General features: G+C 36.1%; 1 protein-coding gene across 2 annotated transcripts in view; it reads right to left on the bottom strand.

Moving 5' to 3' along the window:
* The window catches only part of LOC146003707 (uncharacterized), a 113,648-nt gene that overhangs the window by 31,556 nt on the left and 63,645 nt on the right, over positions 1-18,447 (bottom strand). For both annotated transcript variants that reach the window (XM_083142089.1, XM_083142088.1), the window contains exon 3: positions 12,551-12,646. In XM_083142089.1, the coding sequence (XP_082998215.1) occupies positions 12,551-12,646 (96 nt within the window). The remainder of the gene's footprint in view (positions 1-12,550; positions 12,647-18,447) is intronic.

Here is an 18,447-nt window from a genome sequence, read left to right as displayed (position 1 = left end):
GATGTTTGCTACAATTAATACATCCTAGTAACAATAGTTGTAATATAAGATGATAATTAGTAATAATTAAAAAATAGTTTATTTCAGAATTTGAAAAGAAACGATAAGATGTAATCTATTTCACCAGCTTCCATGTGCCTCATATTATTAGAATAAAATTTGAAATTGATATTTTTATTATTTTTTTTTTACTTGTAGCAAATATCACTTATTGCCACTTTCCAATTTATTGCTTATGTAACAGGTGAATTTTATTGTCTTGAAGGTTGGTTTTTTTAATGTTCTGATTATCTCCTGTGTTAACTAATGGATATTTTAAAATAAAGCTCTGGTAGGATGGTATGACGTATAGTTCCAATGGAATACGTATGTATTAATATTTATCAATCTGAACAACTTTCAATTGAAAAAAATGTCTATGGAACAGTCTCGATGTTGAAGTTTCTCTTGTGCATTTTACTGTTATGTTCCAAAACTAAGAACAACATTTTAATGCATGTTTGCTGGATGCTTCAATTTCCTGTGCTGACTTTAGAGTATGTTCAAACATTGTACACGATTTTAAAGAAAGAGGAAAAATCTATCTACTACAGACTTCATATTAATCAGTGGTACAAAAATTCCTCATGTGACTAAGTTTAAAGAAATTGGAATGTTGGTCAGCAGTAATGTAAATCGTGATACTGCAAAATAATACAATCACTATTAAAGTGGTGCAACGTTCATTCTAGTTCTCCAGAACACCAAGATATACATGAACACAGAACCTACATTAGTCAGTCTATATTATGGAAATATATTAACGAATAATGCTAATGCAATGTTATGCAGCAGCCATGTGCCTTGTGCTGTAATTGAACCTTATTAATTTCATATGCAAATAAGGATCTCTTCACATGGAGCAACAGAGTGGTATGTTTCATGCACAAAGAAAGCTAATGTATGTTTAAGGCGAGGAGGGACAATTTCCCCTAGGTCTTTCTCGATGGGGCAGCTGCCGATCATTGTTGCCAACTTCACTCTTTTGGAGCCAGATCTGGCTCTTTCGTGCACCCGTTTGACTGTGAACTGTGACACCCGCCCTCTGCCCCACCATGATGCAACCACTGGCTCTGGCCCATAAAGACCAACCTTTGCCATAGAGTGTACATTTTGCATGTGACGTGATATTTATATATAGGCTGCGTCACCCATACCCTCTTTCCACCCCAGGTATTTCTATATATATATTGCTGTGGCCAAGGTGAATATGACATTATTATCCAGGAATCCTTTATTTTCGATTTCATATGAACATCATTGGATTATTGAGATGGGTGATGCCTCCAAATCTAGGCAGTGAAAATTAAGAATAAATTGCCATCACTTTAAAGCTAACGGTGATAGCAGTGTCCCCACCTCTCTGACACCTAAAATTATGAACACACTTTATGCAGCCTTAGTTAATTTAGCTCCTTGAAAGTCATCTTCAGCTCTATTAATGGTGAAATGTAGCTCCTTTATGCACACTGCACATCAGGTTTGGCAACACTGCGAGGATGGCCATATGAGGCAAGGAGAAATGAATTAGGTTTATGGGACCATTATTTTATTCATTCTCTCAGGAATACCAAATATCCAATGACGTAGAAAAGTACATGGGACGGAAAAAGGACACGTTGAACTATGTCATAGTAGTAGGAAGAGTCGAAACTCCCATTTGATTAGCCATAACTTGTAGTTGAAGTTGATATCCCATAAGGAATACATGGGATTCTGTAAATACTTATTAATCTTATTTTTCAAACATCGTGTCTAGCTTATTAATCAACTTGAAAAACAGTTTCCACTTGCAACATGGAGAGAAATTCATACTCTCTTGCATACTAAAAACTTTTTTAAATAGCAGTACCTAATCCGACGATAATAAAATAAATGCACAATTAGTGCGTAATTGTCCCTCCTTGCCTTAAGAACCCTAACTTTGATCAATTCTAACATGAAAACAACGAAAGATATTCACTTTGTTCTTTTTCATTTATTAAGAAGCCTCATCGGTTAAGATATTTTTAAAATAATTTTTATTGCTAGTTACCATAAAGGAAATGCTAGTAGAGTGAATTTGTTTTTACTACAAATTATAGTTTTGTGAAGAAACCCATGAACATACACAGTTGCATAAATTAAAACACAGAAAGTGGTGTCAAAATGTCAAGATGGAAAAAGAGATCATCACGTTAAGTATAACATAATTATTGCATTAATAATTACTGCTTCCATGAGATATAGACTTTGCAAGACCCGACTGAATCAGATGTTTCATATATCAAGTTTTGTGATGTGTTCTGTATGCCATTTCATTTGAACAGCAGTGCATAACTAAATTTCATAACTAAAATTAATTCCGATGCAAAACGAGTATAATAGATTTGTCGAAAGCTCTATTTTTTTTTTTTTAAAGAAATTCATTTTAATATAAAGGTGCAAGTTTTTCAAATATGTTATGCACATCGAAGAGAACAGGTTGATGCTTGATTTATTCATGGAGGAACTACAAGGACTTCCACCACAAGAACTAAAATTTTGACATTCCGCCTTCATACAAATACAACTGGATTGGACCATACTGACTTGTCAAATGAATAGATTTGTGTAAAGTTTAAATTTTCTTCTCCTTCATCTTCGTGTTTGTTGGGAGGGAGGATGAAAATATTTCACTTTCCAAAGGACTGAGGTCTTTTCCCAGAAACAACAAAACCAACTCTAACTCTCTTCACAGTAAGTAGTTTCCCTTCTGTTTTTGCATGAGGTGCATCCAGAAAGTAAGTTCTGATGGCATCCATATGTGGCACTAGTGGTCGGAAGTTGCACGAAGATATATGCGGCTGTAATCTGGTGCAGCCGCAGCATTGTGAATGCAGTTGTTTTAGGACAGCGCTAGGAGAAAGATGGCAGCTGTCATACAGTCTCCCACTGATTGCGAGGTACGTGTTATAATCAGATTTGCGGCCTATTCTTACAGCTGAGAGTTCTTTTGCATCACTTCACGTGGGAGATCTTTGACCCTCTCCGTACACCCCAACCTCAAGTGTAGCAACTCTCATCCCTTCCTTCAGCTGCAGTGGTTTCTGACACAACATTACAGCAGTGACACTGCAGTACAGGCAGTTCAAGACATTGGTGGCAGACACACATAACATGGACACACAAAATTTAGTGTCACAATACGACAGGATTTGAGTCGCTAACAAAATAAATGTCAATTACTGATTTTTGTCTATGGGAGGCACGCAGGTTTGCGTCTCCTTGGGTGAAGCATAACAACTTTTGTTATGAGGAAATTGGGGGCTGCAAATGAGTAGTATAACCCGGTCGACAACTGGGGGTTTGTCCTGCTGACCACACACCCCATAACTGGTTAGATGATCCCACCTCTGGTGGGAATGAAGCAGGCAGTATGTAGTTAGGCTCTGGCTCTCAAGGCTTACGTCACGAGTTATTATTTCTACTGATGTTCTCCTTTTATATTATGGCTAATCAGAACTTACTTTCTAGACATGCCTCGTACATCACTGAATGTTTGAACAGTACGCACCTCAAAACCTCCTATCCAGAAAGGGTTTACAGCATAAAAAGGTCCCCTCCACTAAAAAATAAACCACCTCAAATATTAACCCACATAATCTTACAATCAAGACATCAATATAGGACCATAAAACAAACTTCAAGATCTCAAAATACGTATATTATGAAATTGAACACATTACTTGTACAAGTCTCAACACACATAAAAAATGTGATAAAATCGTATTAAGGCATAATGGTAAATGAGAAAAGAAAAGGCCAAGACTGCAACCATTCACCCAAAACATTTAATTTACTAATTTCTTGGATAAAAATATGTCCATTACAATAACAACAGGAGGAACATGCAAGAATAATGGACATGCAAAACAGACAATAAGAGAAACCTCACTGCAAAATTTATAAGCTGACGAAATAATTTATTAAGCTTTGCAGATGTAGTTTCTGCTTTCCACTGCAATTATGTTTGAATAAATAAACAATTAGAAGTACTGAGGCAATATTAAACGTACCAGCTCTCATGCCTGTTCTTCACTCTGCCAGCTGTTACGTCCAGCACCTACAGCAGTGTGCTGAGTGCCACGTGGACAGAGCTAGTTACGACAAAGTGTCTGTGTATTTTCAAACTTGGAAACACAAAATGCCCTACAAAGTAAAAGCTACTAATTTCAGGACTCCTACACTTTTAATTTCATTAAAATAATTCAAAAATATCTTTCTCTTTGGCAAAATTCACAAACTTGGAAGGTTAGGTTCTATTGATAATGTTGTATTTTTTAAAACACTTTCCTTCCAATGCAACAATGAAAATACACATTTTTAGGGAAACAAATACAATATTTGCATCACAAAGTAAGTGTTGTTTTGAAGGTAGAGCCCAATTAAAAAAAAACATTAAAACAGTTTGCAGTTAACTTACAGTAAAGTATCATGGCATTAGTACTTTGAACAGCGCATCACATTCACATTACCATTTAACAAGATTTTACTAATGACAATCTTTGGCTTAAAAGCAAGCCTGCAAGTCCCCATAAAGAATAGCTTCGGAAACCTGCTTAAATCTTAACAATAGATGTAAAGATACCATTAGTAGATGTGACATTTCATATAGTCTAGACAAAAGAATATTTTTAATAGAAGTAGCAATTTATATAGTAAAAATTACCGGCTACCATTTACTTTAGTAAGAAAGTTCCGTTTAACCACAGGTACTTTATGTTACACCACGGTACTTGTGAGGGTGGGTGCAGTGATCAGTGAGAAACACTGTAATATTATTGCAAATGTTTTATAAATTTGTACTTTGTAACACTGTAAAATCATTGCAAACTTCAGCACTATTCATATCATTGTCTCCACTAAAAAGAACACTCGAGTCGAGTGCATTGGTGATTCAATTTGAGTCAAAGCATCAAGTATTTTCTTTGTGTGTGTGTGTGTGTGTGTGCTTGACAAATTGATTACAAAGGTGAACACAGACATTTTATGAAAATTAAAATAAAACAGCTATTGCACAACTGCATACATTTACCAATGGGACCAAATTAAAATTTAAAAAAAGTTTTGAATATAGAGAGAATGTCGTGGTTGAATACAAGGACAACAACAGTTTCATACTGTTGATAAACACCAAGGACTTATGTTGCTGAATATTAATAAAATATCCATGAAAAATGTATCTGTCTGTTGTTCTGCCTGCACATGTAATGGCATTACAAAAATATCATATGCTCAAATGAAAGAAAACAAGCATATTCTTTTTGTGCACGAACAAGCAGTAGTGCATAGCAAAATATGCAGTAAATGGTAAGATTTTTTTTTTGCCAAACCTTCGATTAAGTACGCAATAATTCATTACATTCTTGGTGACACTTCCACGTGTAATGGCATTATGAAAAGAAATGTACACTGCAGTGTTCTGTACCAATATACATCAACAAATATTATGTTCTTACATGTTGGGTGTTTCATGCAATATGGCAACAAAAGATGAAGTGATTCTATTGAGATATCGACCGGGTGAGTATCGAAAAAGTTCCCAGTCACTCGATTGATAACCTGATCAAATATATATCTCTCCCTCATTTGTTGTCACAAAGAGCTTCAGGATGTACATACTTTATGGCATCAAAATGGATGTCATGCAAATAATGAAGCATTTAGTGCCAAATTCTAAAAGAAAACATAAAACTAAAAGAAGTTTTAATTCAAACTAATGATGGGTACTTCATTTGTTATTATAGTTATGCAACAAATGCTAGAGCTAAGATTCCTATACTTAAAAAGAAAACTTCAACTTCGTTCCTTGGAATACAGACATATTCCTAAATAAATACAAGACATATTTCTTTGTATCATGAGAACGTGAAGAACACATATGGGAAGGAAAGAAATTTATTGCACAATCAGTTAAATATTCAAAGTTTGACACGACTGTGTTAATAACATGGAACTGGTTAAACCAACAATAGTATCAAGTACACATAGTAACTGTCAAATAATTTAAGTTACAACACTAGGGGTGTGCAGGATCACGAAAAGGTAGGACCGGGATCAGGAAAAAAATTTCCTATCCCGATCCCGACTTCGGGAAATGACTTCTTGACTTTTCAGGGTCCCGAGCAGTCAGGAAATACCGAATGGTCGTTTTAAAAACTCGTTAATTCTCAACATTTTCTGCATTGTAAATGTCTGGAACTTGTCGGAAATTGTTAGTTTTTTGTACCAGAAATGCAAAAAAGAATAACTTAAGGTGAAAATGACATGTAGCACTCGAGATTTCCAGAGCTTCGGGAATCTCAAACATTTCCCATCCCGAATGTCAGCATTTAAAAAAATTCCCGTCCTGACGCAAAAAATTCTGTCCCGCACACCCCTACACAACACTATACAATGTGAACAGAACACTTCTTACAAGTTAAACCTTAACTCATTTCCGTCTCTATGGAGCACATTTATAACATGGACATTCAGAATGCAACTTTGTTTTGCAATGGTTAAGAATGACTAGAAATTAATTAAAGCTTTACATTACAACTATATTATAAATTACACTACCACTAAGATTTCCAAGCAAGACGGAATAAAGTGCTACCTATTTTCTACATTAATTGTTAACCTTGTTCTAATAATCTAGCACACTTTTAGGGTACACTATTCTTTTTAGTCTTACTCTTTACGTGATGTAAATTTGTCTACAGTTTATGCAGAGCAAAGAAAATGAATGTAATATGAAAATACAATGTCCTGGAAGCTCTTTATCCTCTCGACTATACCATACATGTACGCATATATGTGAAGAATTAAGATCATATGTGGTTGACACTTAAGTAAAAGAACTATATGGATATGTTTTACTGTAGAATATTAAAATGAAGACAAAATTGATTTTGTAGTTAATCAACAAATAAGCATGCCAACCAAACCATCACATTCGCTTCAGTTGGGATGAAAATAAGTAAACAAGTAAAATAATCTACATGTTGCCATCATAAAATAAACCAAGACAAGAATAACAACACATGACTTCTTTAGGATGTCCAAATTTTTGATCGGCTATGTTCTGGATTTCCTAAAACATGGTAAAAGGTTAAAACATCAGTATTTAGTTGGGATGGTTGATGCCGCTGTAGTAAATTATAATGGATCATGTTTTACACCTTTTAACCAATTTTATTCATGTTTTAATAGTTTATTAAATTTTCCTGTTAACCTTTCCAGCTTCGAAGAGGGATCAAGGTACATGCAAAAATTTGGACAGCAAAAACAAGGTACGTGTGTTGTCTTGGTTACATTTATGGAAAACAAATATTAGCAAAGTGAAATAAAATGAAAAAGTGGAAAAGGTTGTAAATTGAAGAAAAATAATATGATTCAAAGTGTCTTATTTGATAAACTTTTTAAAGCAGCTTAAAAGAAAGTTATACTGAAGCACATAAGCAGCAAGTACAACAAAGAAATAGAGAACAATGTTAGCTAATGGAAACAAAATGAAAAGTTAAAATTCTTGATAGCAAAGTTTCTTATTATCAAAGCTTCCCTGCTGTTGCAGCATGAGCAAATATCTAAAATCAAATATTTCTTAATATGCAATAGGGTTGAGCCGATGTATCGGTATCAGAAAGTATCGGTTGGATTTTATTCACCAATACCTGTCAATACTTTTCAGTCATTTTGATATATTTTATTGGGTCCCAAAAATGTCATGTGGTACTTTTGCAGAGTCTTAATTATCCTGCAAATTAGAAGTTTCGATCCATTTTGCACCAATATTGTGTGGAAAAACTGTACTTGATTATATAAGAGGTATTTTAATATTCTGATGTCATTCTTGAATATTTTGAAATAAAACACTGACAAATTATTCATTTGTAATAGGAATGCTATACTTACATACCTATATTCATCAATATTTTGAACAATTATTAATAATTACAGTTTTCAATCATAAGGATCTGGGAGAATCGGTAAGAACATCTACATGGATATCAGTTCAAGTAGTATTGACTCAGCCCTGGTGTGTATGCATGGCCCATGTGGACAACAAAATGACAGAAACTTAGGGTGCATATCGTCATATGAGAACCAGAGGGACAGAACTCCAATTTAGCAGGTTTGCAGGAGACAGGAAAGAAGGTATTCTTAGGAATATTTTCTGCATTTAAACAAAATGGCAAGAGCTTTATTGAAAAAAGCTTTCTGACATTACAAAATTAGTTTCAGTAGCAATCAAATGACTAGAAAAGCATTCATATTTTGTTTTTTGACGGAAACACGAAATGTGAAATAACACATAATGTTTATTTTTCATGTGTTTGCAAGGTCTTTTCCTACCATTTCTGTCACGAAATCACGCGAAATGGACTGCAAAATGCAAAAAAAACTCTTAAACATGAAATTTAGAGTTTATTACAAATGAGACATTTTCTGAAGTTTGAATTATCGTGCAAGTTATCAAATTCACGGAAAATTGATTAATTCTGCTGTGAATATTTGAGAAGCAGAAAATGAACTCTTTTACACAGGAGTAAACTTAATACTCTGACGACTGCATAAATGTACTATCAGAAGGGAAAAGTATATTTTGTGTTTAAAATCAAATTTAGCATTCTATTCACCACTTGAACACCAAAATGCTATTTTATATACTTCTTTGGATCCCGAAATATGACTAGTTTTTGTACAGAAATCTTCACCACAAATGTGTGGTTCTACAAATGACATTATAGCTTCAAAAGATACTGAAGTATATAAGCATTAAACATTCTTTGATAATGTGATAAGGAGATACGTTCTTCGAACTCTACACAAAACAAACTTACATTGTTAACAATGGTGATACACATGCAGCTCTTAGAGTATAAGAAATGGAAATGAACAAAACAAAAATTTAATTCATCAATCTAGATTGGTTAAACTCAGCACCGATTACCCTCTATCAGTTTTCTTTCGTGTTTCTTTACGCAATATCAACATCATCATCTGTAGCACCGTCGTTTGAAACTTCAACTTTCTCTTCTATAAGACTTATAGCAGGCACGGTCCTGTTCCTTCATTATTTCGGAAGAACACAGATCCATAACATCTTTCATTTTTTCATTCTGTAATTGAAGAGCTCAGTGATATTTGGGTTCAAGCTGACAGATGGTGTCTGAATTTCATGACTTTCAGGAAAACTTCCAAGTATTGGAATTTTTGTTCATGGCAATGTTTGAAAAACATTTTATTAGCATCACTTTTGTGATATTTTAAGTGGACTACCTTAAGCCACTGTACTTTGATTTGCTCAATGTCAACCTTCTTCTTTTTCAGTTGCTCTTTTTGCAGTGATGTGACACAGAAATCCAGAAAGTCCTTCTGATCCATTTCAATGATTTTGTACAATCTTTTCTTTAAGGCAGTCTGGACAACAGCAAACCATCCTGATGGATCCTAGATGTTTATCTTTTTGGCGGCTCTCTCTATATTGGAACTGAATCGCACTTCATTACAGAATGGCCACATTCAAAGAAGCACTGATCTATCACAGAAATATTTGGAGTTTGGATACCATGAAGAACCAAGGTACACATATTGGCATTCGGTTTTGTCCTCCACAAGTATCAGAGAACAGAATCATCAGCAATTTTTTTGAGTTCTTGATGCTATTTCAATTGACCCTCGCTTAGCCACAACATAATTGTGGATCTTTTGCATCGAAAATATGCATAGCTAGTAGTCTTTCATAGAAAAAATAGCCTGTGCATTAATAGCTGGGCAGTAACTTACAGCTTCCAAATCAAATTCCAGCAAAATGACAATCTCCCGCTAGGGGCTGGCCTTTAATTTTACTTTTCAGATTGTGGACTGGCTGTTTCCTAAGTGTTCAGAATACTGTTGTTGCTGTACCTCTTGCTCTGTTGTGGAGAGATTTTGAAAACTGTGTAACAGTGGTCACATTGGTCAATCGTTGTACAGGCCAAGAAGGCAACAGAGTATGACTAAGTTTGAGGCAGCTGATACATTCCAACACCACATTTAGAATCGAACCTGATACATTTCTATTAGTCCATAATTTCCTGACCATACAATATGTCTGGCTGACCCTAAACAAAAATAGTAAATTGGATACGTGACTCCACTATACTGCTAAGGAGAAAAGATGATCTGGCATCGAATAGAGCACTTTGAAGTAAGTCGATATATAACAAAAACCGAAAATTGGATTTTTGGAGTGGTGTTCCTCGGGTTCCCATATGACAATATAACAAATGACACACACATTTGTAGATATGCATAAAAACACATTCAGATGGACAATGTAAGGATCTGCAATCTACATGGAATGCCACATACAGGGAACTTCATAACTGGAAATGTGCACCAAATTTAGTTGACTTGGGTCAGCCTCTTGGCAGAAGTGGTTAGCACAGTGCTATGATGCCAGGGGTTCTGGGTTTGATTCCCAGCCTGGGCATCAGTGTTCTTTGTGATTGTCCTGCCATCAATTTCATCATATCATTAAGTTGACTTGCATCACACAATTATATTCTCTCTGCACATGCAGTAGTGTCATGCTGGACACAATATGTATCTAGTCTGATTGACTGGGTTTATTTTACTTTGCTTTTCTGCCACTTTTGGCTAGTGGGGACGAGTGATGATATGATGAAATTGATATATTGACACTCAAAAACACCCATCCCCAGGACTGAATTTGAACCTGGGACCCTTGGCGTAATAGCACAATTAGCTAACCACTCTGCCACGAAGGCCGGGATATCTAGGCTGAGTATATTGCTTGAGCAATATATACGTTTATCTCATGATTACATTGAGCAGTGTGGTTATGTATGTAATAAATATGTATACTATATTTTATTCCATTTCTGTCCATTTTATTTTACCATCTCATTGGAGGTTGATTTCCAAATAACTCTCACATACATAATGAATAGTGGCAAATGGGAAAGAAAAATGCAAAATAAAGCAAGCAAAGTACTCTATTTCTACTTTTCACATCTAAGTTCAAGAAATGATAGTGTTCACATTTCAAATACAGTCTCGAAAGCATCTATTCGCATGCTGAAGGGGGAGGGGGGATGGGCATTACTGCTAAACAAGTGCGTCAAACATTGCTAGCAAATAACGATTGTCTGTGCTTTTTCAAGTGGCATCTACTAGAATGTGCTGGCACTTTAAATAAAAATGAATGAATGCTTAGGAATTCATAATGCACACGCACACACAGAAAAAGAATGTAAACACTATGCAGTTTCTTACTCTTCATATATGAGGGGAGAAACAGCGGAAGCCTGATTTTACGTTCCCGGATTGTACATTTTCCCACATCATACATTCAATTCTCAGTCTCAATTTTACGTTTTCCTGCAATTCAAGTGTTTTCATCAGCTTGAAAAACGTAAAATCAAGATTCCACTGTACGTGGAGAACAACACAGCTATCAACAGATAGTCAAGCGGAGGTCAGTAAATTTCCACTAACGTTACCGATGCAGATAAAAGAATTAGTTACAGGGCTCCTAAGAATTACACAGTACTTTTTGTGACACTATTGTCTTTAAACAGCTTGAAAGAAAGGAGAAAAAAATCATCAAGGTCTCTCAAAAAACCTGTTTGGCCCCCATTCCTGATGCCCATGAACATATCAGCAAATGGGTTTAGATGCTTGTTGGTACTTGAGACATTAGTTTCCAAACTGCTGGATTGGCAGATATGGTTCAACACCATAATCTCCGCGTTCTCCTGATATTACACCTCTAGACTTTTTTTCTGCGGGGATTTACTAAGGACAAAGATGTACAGATTGCCAGTTCCAGATGTTGAAGGTGAGAATAACGGTAGCGTCAGCGATGGTGACCGAGGGGATGCTGTCTCAGTCACAGGGGGTGGCAAAAAAAAGTTTTAATCTGGTCATTTTAACTACAACAGTGGAGAAGAGGGACAAGATGTGGCAATGCTTTCAGATTTCAACTGTGGCAAATGCTCTGGTTCCAGCATGATAACGGATAAGGCAGGGATGCCTAAACATGGCAAGGACATTAACAGAAAACTTAAAACATTTACAAATATAATGGAAAACTTTATTTGCTACTATCTTCAAGTATTATCAATGACAGGAATTGCAAAGTGTAACATCAATGGTTCAAATCAGTATTGGCTAACCTCTACTTATCAATATTGTCACAATTGTAAGAAAATGAAACAAACCCACTTTGTCATCTTCCATGAGCACAAATCATGTCTTTTTAAAATCAAATTTATCAACAAAATATCAGCTGAAAAAGTGTTCATAAACGACTACTGTTTCTCTATACATTAAGTGCATTACATAATGGTACTATTTAGTTTCATGAGGAAAATAATTAATAACAATCTGTCTATTCCTCATCCACAAATTGGCATCGAAGTAGTGAAAAAAAATAACTAACCAACATACTGCAATGCAAAAAACTTCACAAAGAGAATAATAAATGTATGGTACTTACAGGGTCATGGGAATGCCTGTAGTCTGAAGAACTTTCACCAGCATTACTCCTATCGTCTACTGTTCCCCTATCCCAGTCTACTTCTTTTTTCAATGCCTAAAAATATAGTAAACAAACTATTAACAGGTTGGATTAGGGTAAATATCACCTGTGAATGAAGAAAGTTAAAATGAGAGGACAACCCCTGTGTACTGTGAAACATTGGTAAATATGAAACAAACACTAACATTGTCTATACTTATATCTATTTTGATGGTTTCTGCCACTATCCAAAGTTCCAATGGGGATGCTGGCAGAAGCTACTAAAATTAGGGAAATGACAAATAAGTAGCTGTGAACATAAGTACACTGCAGATATTTAAGTGAAAAATACAGGGCTCACCAGAACTCGAACCTAGATCTCTGGCACACCTTGCCAATAACAGTTCTAAACCGCAGAAGCACAAAATCAAGAAATGGCACAGTATGACATAGCCTCTGGATTCGAGTCCTGGTTGAGCCTGCATTTTTCAGTTAAATTTCTCCGTAGTGTAACTCCAATGTCTATAAAATTCTCAGGGAACTTAAGTAGATGTTTCACCTATTCAAAAAAGGGGATACTACAAGATATATTAGATAAACTTCTCTGCAATCCAGCAGAACTCTCACTAAAATGAAAGTAAATATGCTGACCAAGGCAGAAATTTATTTTGTTATAAAACATAAACTAAACGTAACGTTTCAACCTTCTAGCAAGGTCTTCTTCAGACTCTGTACCAAGTACAAATGTAACCAGGTACACAACAGGGCGAAATATATATATATACACAAAAATACTCCCCTCCAGACTATTAGAAAGTAGTTCTGGAACAATCTAGCAGGTGGCTAGAGGAACAATACATTCGGATGGAGGGTTTGCAGACAATTCATTCTCGAGTGCCAAAGATTTTTGCGAAATGCCAGACTCAGATTCCGAACATGATAGCATCGAAGCCCATGAATAAAACAGTTATTTCTTCACTCGATGTATTTCAGTATTTGCAGCATTTACCGGTACAATACATAAGGTAAGTTTATTGAATTGTTTTGCTAGCAAGCTTTTCTTTATGTAGATTTCTCCAGTGTTGCTGTCACCCACCCTTTCTTTGTTTACTTGCAATGCTACTCGAGGATTGTAAACATGCGCAGTGTCCCTCCTCAGCTGATTCGATTTCTGTGAGAATCTGGTTTCAACTTACGCATAAGAACTCCTCAGAGATGTTCTGAAAATGATTTGCCTCTACATGCATGGCTCCAGGGCTATTCTGCAATCAATGTCTGCATATCCCCCACCAGTGGTGATCACGTGACTCACTTAATATGCAGCGGAGTGGTTAGAACAGTGTGCTATGATGCCAGGGGCCCCAGGTTCAAATAATTTGAATAAACCAAATATCGGATATCCAGGTAATCTGCATATCAAAATATTTGAAATCCGGATAAATTTTTATCCGGATTTGACCATCCCTAGTGTGAACATGTGTTTTACAATAGATCCTGCCAAAAGATGAAAATTTCAATAAGTCCTTTTGTTTTGAATGACAGCGTGACCGCAACTGAACACTGAATGAGTGTTGTTTACAGATTGAACTTTATGAGCGGTAAATATGGTCGGTAGTGGTGCAGGTGGTTTCATGTGGGCAAATGCATGTGTATGATGAGAGGGGTCACAAATGATGACTATTAGTAGTGGAGGTGTGTTCAGTTTAATAGCAATGATTACCCTAACTTATAACTGCAAGTGGGGACTGAGTTGATACCGCACGTATCAGAAACTATCGCCTGGAATTTATTTACTGATACGAGCTTCATTTTCCAATATTTTGGTCTTTCAGTAGTCCACAAAAATGTCATGCAATAATTTCATGGAACCTAATTATCTTGGAAATTAAGCAAAATTCAAAGTTTATTCTTATTTTATACCGGTATTGTGTGAAAAACTGGATATTGTGATTACATAACATCTATTTTAATATTGAGATGTAATTCTTGTATGTTTAAAGCAACACCCTTGATAAATTGATGTATATAATTAGGAGTGGAATACTTACACACTAATGTCAATCAATATCTTGAAAAACTTTCAATTATTACGATTTTCAAGCATTGGTATTGGCAAGAGTAATTGGTGGGAATAATTAAAGAGTATCTGCACAGGTATGGGTTTGAAGTGGTATCAACTCGGCTCTAGCTGCAAAGTGTACTGAATACTCCTTGGAGCTGTCAAATGCTAGGAATAGAGCAGGTTTTGTTGACATAAATTGAAGGTAAAAGTCTTGCCTATGGATTTCTGCTATCAAGCGAAAGAACAAAGGTACCACTGGCTTGTGCACTCAAGTATTTCCAACGCTCCACAGACCATCGCTGTCACTGAAGTGGGAAAATTAAGTAATTATGCTAATTTATTATTTCAGATTCCATGCAGATATGAGCCGGCCCCCATGGTGGAGCGGTTATCACATCGTGCTACGATGCCAGGGGTCCCGGGTTTGAATCCCAGCCTGGGCATGGATTGTTCGTCAGTGTCCGTTCATCAATTTCACGATATCATTACTCATCTCCATCTTCGCAATTAGCCAAAAGTAGCATAAAAGCAAAGTAAAACAAAGCAAGTCAATCTATGTAGATATGATACACCTTTGCAAATAAAGTTTCGACTTGCAGCTTTTACCACATTCTGTTGGTTTTTGGTGAGGATTTCCACTGCAATTTACACATGCAGAGTATACCAGATTAATAAATGTCTAGTGGGACTTTTAATTCTACTACCACCTTACTTTTGCTAAGCAGAGGTTCAATTTGCTACATGCAAGAACCTGCATCAGCCATTCTAGTGACATCTATATTCTTTGACTACATACGATGTTCTGCTACAGTGGATTCATTGGAATTTACTAGACCCTCCTTTCAAGATTATTTCAATCTCCCATATGAAATATTGGCTAGGAAATCAATACTTCAATGTAAATGACCTACACTTTGAGGAGGTTAATTCTTCAATAAAAGTATACAGAAAATCATTTCATTATACGAGGGTCATTATTTATATTTTGAGCCTAACAATGAAAAAACAGGAATTTGGCATTGAAAACTGCTTTATTGTTTTTCGAAGTATTCTCCTTTATGGTCAATACACTTTTGCATTCGTTCGAACCATTTGTCAAAGCAGTTTTTCCAATCTTCTTGAGACACCTCCATAATATGGTTTATGAACGCATCAACGGCGTCTTCCGTCGATGAAAATCGTTGTCCACGCAATTTATTCTTGACATTGGGGAACAAGAAGTCATTGGGTGCCAAATCAGGACTGTATGGCGGATGACCCATCAATTCGATTTTTTGACTGTTCATAAAGTCGGTTGTTAGACGAGATGTGTGACAGATGTGTCTTGATGAAGAATGATCCGACGGCGTTTGTTTGTTTTCCGTATTTGACCGAAGACCTCTGGCAAACAAATTGTTGTGTACCATTCAGAGTTGACAGTTCTACGTTCCTCTAAAGGCACAGTTGCCACATGACCAGTTTTCCCGAAAAAACAGGCGACCATTTGTTTCGATGTGGTTCGAGCACGAACAACTTTTGTTGGATTGGGTTCATCTTGAAACACCCATACAGTCGACTGCTGTTTACGTTCCGGCTCATATGCATATATCCATGATTCGTCACCTGTTACAATCTTATATACGTCTTTTGAAGCACCACGATTGTATTTATTGAGCATTTATTTGCACCAATTGATGCGAGCATCTTTTTGAGTTTTTGTCAAATTGTGTGGGATCCAACGAGAACATACCTTTCTCACAGCTAAATAATCATGTAATATTTTATATATGCTGGTGGAACTAATGCCTATGGTTGCCTCAATCTCACAGTATGTCACATGACGATCTTGCAGTATTAGATTTTGCACAGCATCAATGTTTTCTTGAACACCAACTGATTTTGGACGACCTTCGCGAATCTCGTCGGTGAGCGAATGGCGGCCACGATTAAATACCAGCATTTCACAGTGGCAAAGGATGGGGTTTCATCGCCAAATGTGGAAGTAAGTTGATCAATGCACTCTTGTCTTGATAATCCACGTCGAAAATCGTAAAAAAATCATCGCACGAAAATGTTCATGAGTTAATTCCATTTTATTGTTGTCGCGCAATCTCCAAGGCAACATAAACAACACAAATCAAGCTATTGACAAAACATTTGAAGTACGTTATGGTCAATAATGCCAGATGATTCCGTGCAAACGTCAAATCGCGCCTAACTTCAATCAGTGTTGCCAAGGCTCAAAATATAAATAGTGGCCTCGTACAGCAAAGGGGCAAAATACAAAAGGGGTCACAATGAAAAGTAGGTCACTTTTGTTTGTAATTTCCAAATAACACTTGTTAACTACAAGTAATAATCTAGTGACCCTTGCAAAATACATTTTACCTCATTATACAGTGTACGGTTTTAGAAGCGATATCGGGTAGTGCCACACAGAGCGTGTCCATGGCAGCCAGCCAATGGCAGGAGTGCAATGCTGTACAGTTAGAAAACTGCGGCACACAAGCTAAATGCCATGTTCTATATTTTTCTTGCACACAAGAATTTTTCATAAAACTCTCCACTTTAAGGTTCATCATAAGATGGGGCAAGACATTTTGAACCTGACTTTCCAAGTCCCATAAATTTCAGTCGCCTACAGCCGGAGTTATAGTTTCTTGAAGAAACACTGGGAAACAACATGTCTCAACACACACATACAATGACCCTTTTAGTTTCCTTCCGTCTGCTTTTTCGTTGCCGCTATGTTGACAGCTGAGATGTTGTGTCTTGGGAAAACAATGGGTGTTACATTTGTCTCAATATACACAATGACCCTTCATTGTCGTAGGCGTTCTCCAACATTGTGAGTCTGAGTTCTTATATGCTGCAGTGATACGATATCATAATCATATGTAGAAATATTCACTATATACTGTGTATGCATTATATACAAAAAGGTTGAACATTGAACACAGCGAATTCTGTCTTTCCCTTCTGCTAGTAGTTAGTTTGCCAACAGCGCAATAGTAGTGGTTGCATATTTCCTGAACTCATTTCCTTCTAAAAGCGTACACCGTATAACAAATAATAGTAATCTGTCATTCCTCTATTATCACCCAGTAGTCAATGTAGACCTAGTGGAAAGTTCACTAAAATACCCTCTGCTAATTGTTGTAGCAAACATTGATAATGGCACCAGTTCAATAACAGTCTAACAAAGCATATGTAAATTGTCTTATGATCATCTCTGATGATACAAACCAGAATAAAAATTGCCGGACCAGAGAATGAATGTCAAGTAATGTCCAAGACATATTTCATGTAAGTCAAAAGGAAAATTATTGTGGCAAAATATGTACATTGTAGGTTTGATCCTCCACAACCAAAAAAAATATAAAAGATTTGTTCACCTGAAAACAAGAGAAGGGAAGAGGTGCTCTCCCAAAATGTAACTATCCAATTAAAATCACATGCTAATAAGAAACTGGATTGCATCATTTGTTTTCTTAGGTCATATGTATTTGGAAAGGCCACTGGCTCCGGAATCATTTTAAGATTTGTCTATCCCTGGTTGGACCTTCAAGTTATATCTTCATTTCAAACAGCAATAATAATATTCTACATCATAAAATTTGATTCATTCAATTCCTTTTTCCATATAATCTGGGCAATCTTTATGTAGATGTATATTTTGTTGCCTGGAATTTTACATAGAAAAAAAAGTTTATCTGCCAAGAATGCATTGTCTACATCAGGGCTGTTGTAATTTCAGACGTTAATCCTCCAATTTCACCTAGTCTGTTGCATCACTAGGGCAGAGATGCCCAGCCTCCGGAGGCTGAGAGCCTTG

This window comes from Lepisma saccharinum, chromosome 20, assembly GCF_977018435.1.
Source record: "Lepisma saccharinum chromosome 20, izLepSacc3.1, whole genome shotgun sequence".
NCBI lineage: Eukaryota > Metazoa > Arthropoda > Insecta > Zygentoma > Lepismatidae > Lepisma > Lepisma saccharinum.
Note: the sequence above shows the minus strand (reverse complement) of the source record. Positions and strands in the feature narration are given on the sequence as shown.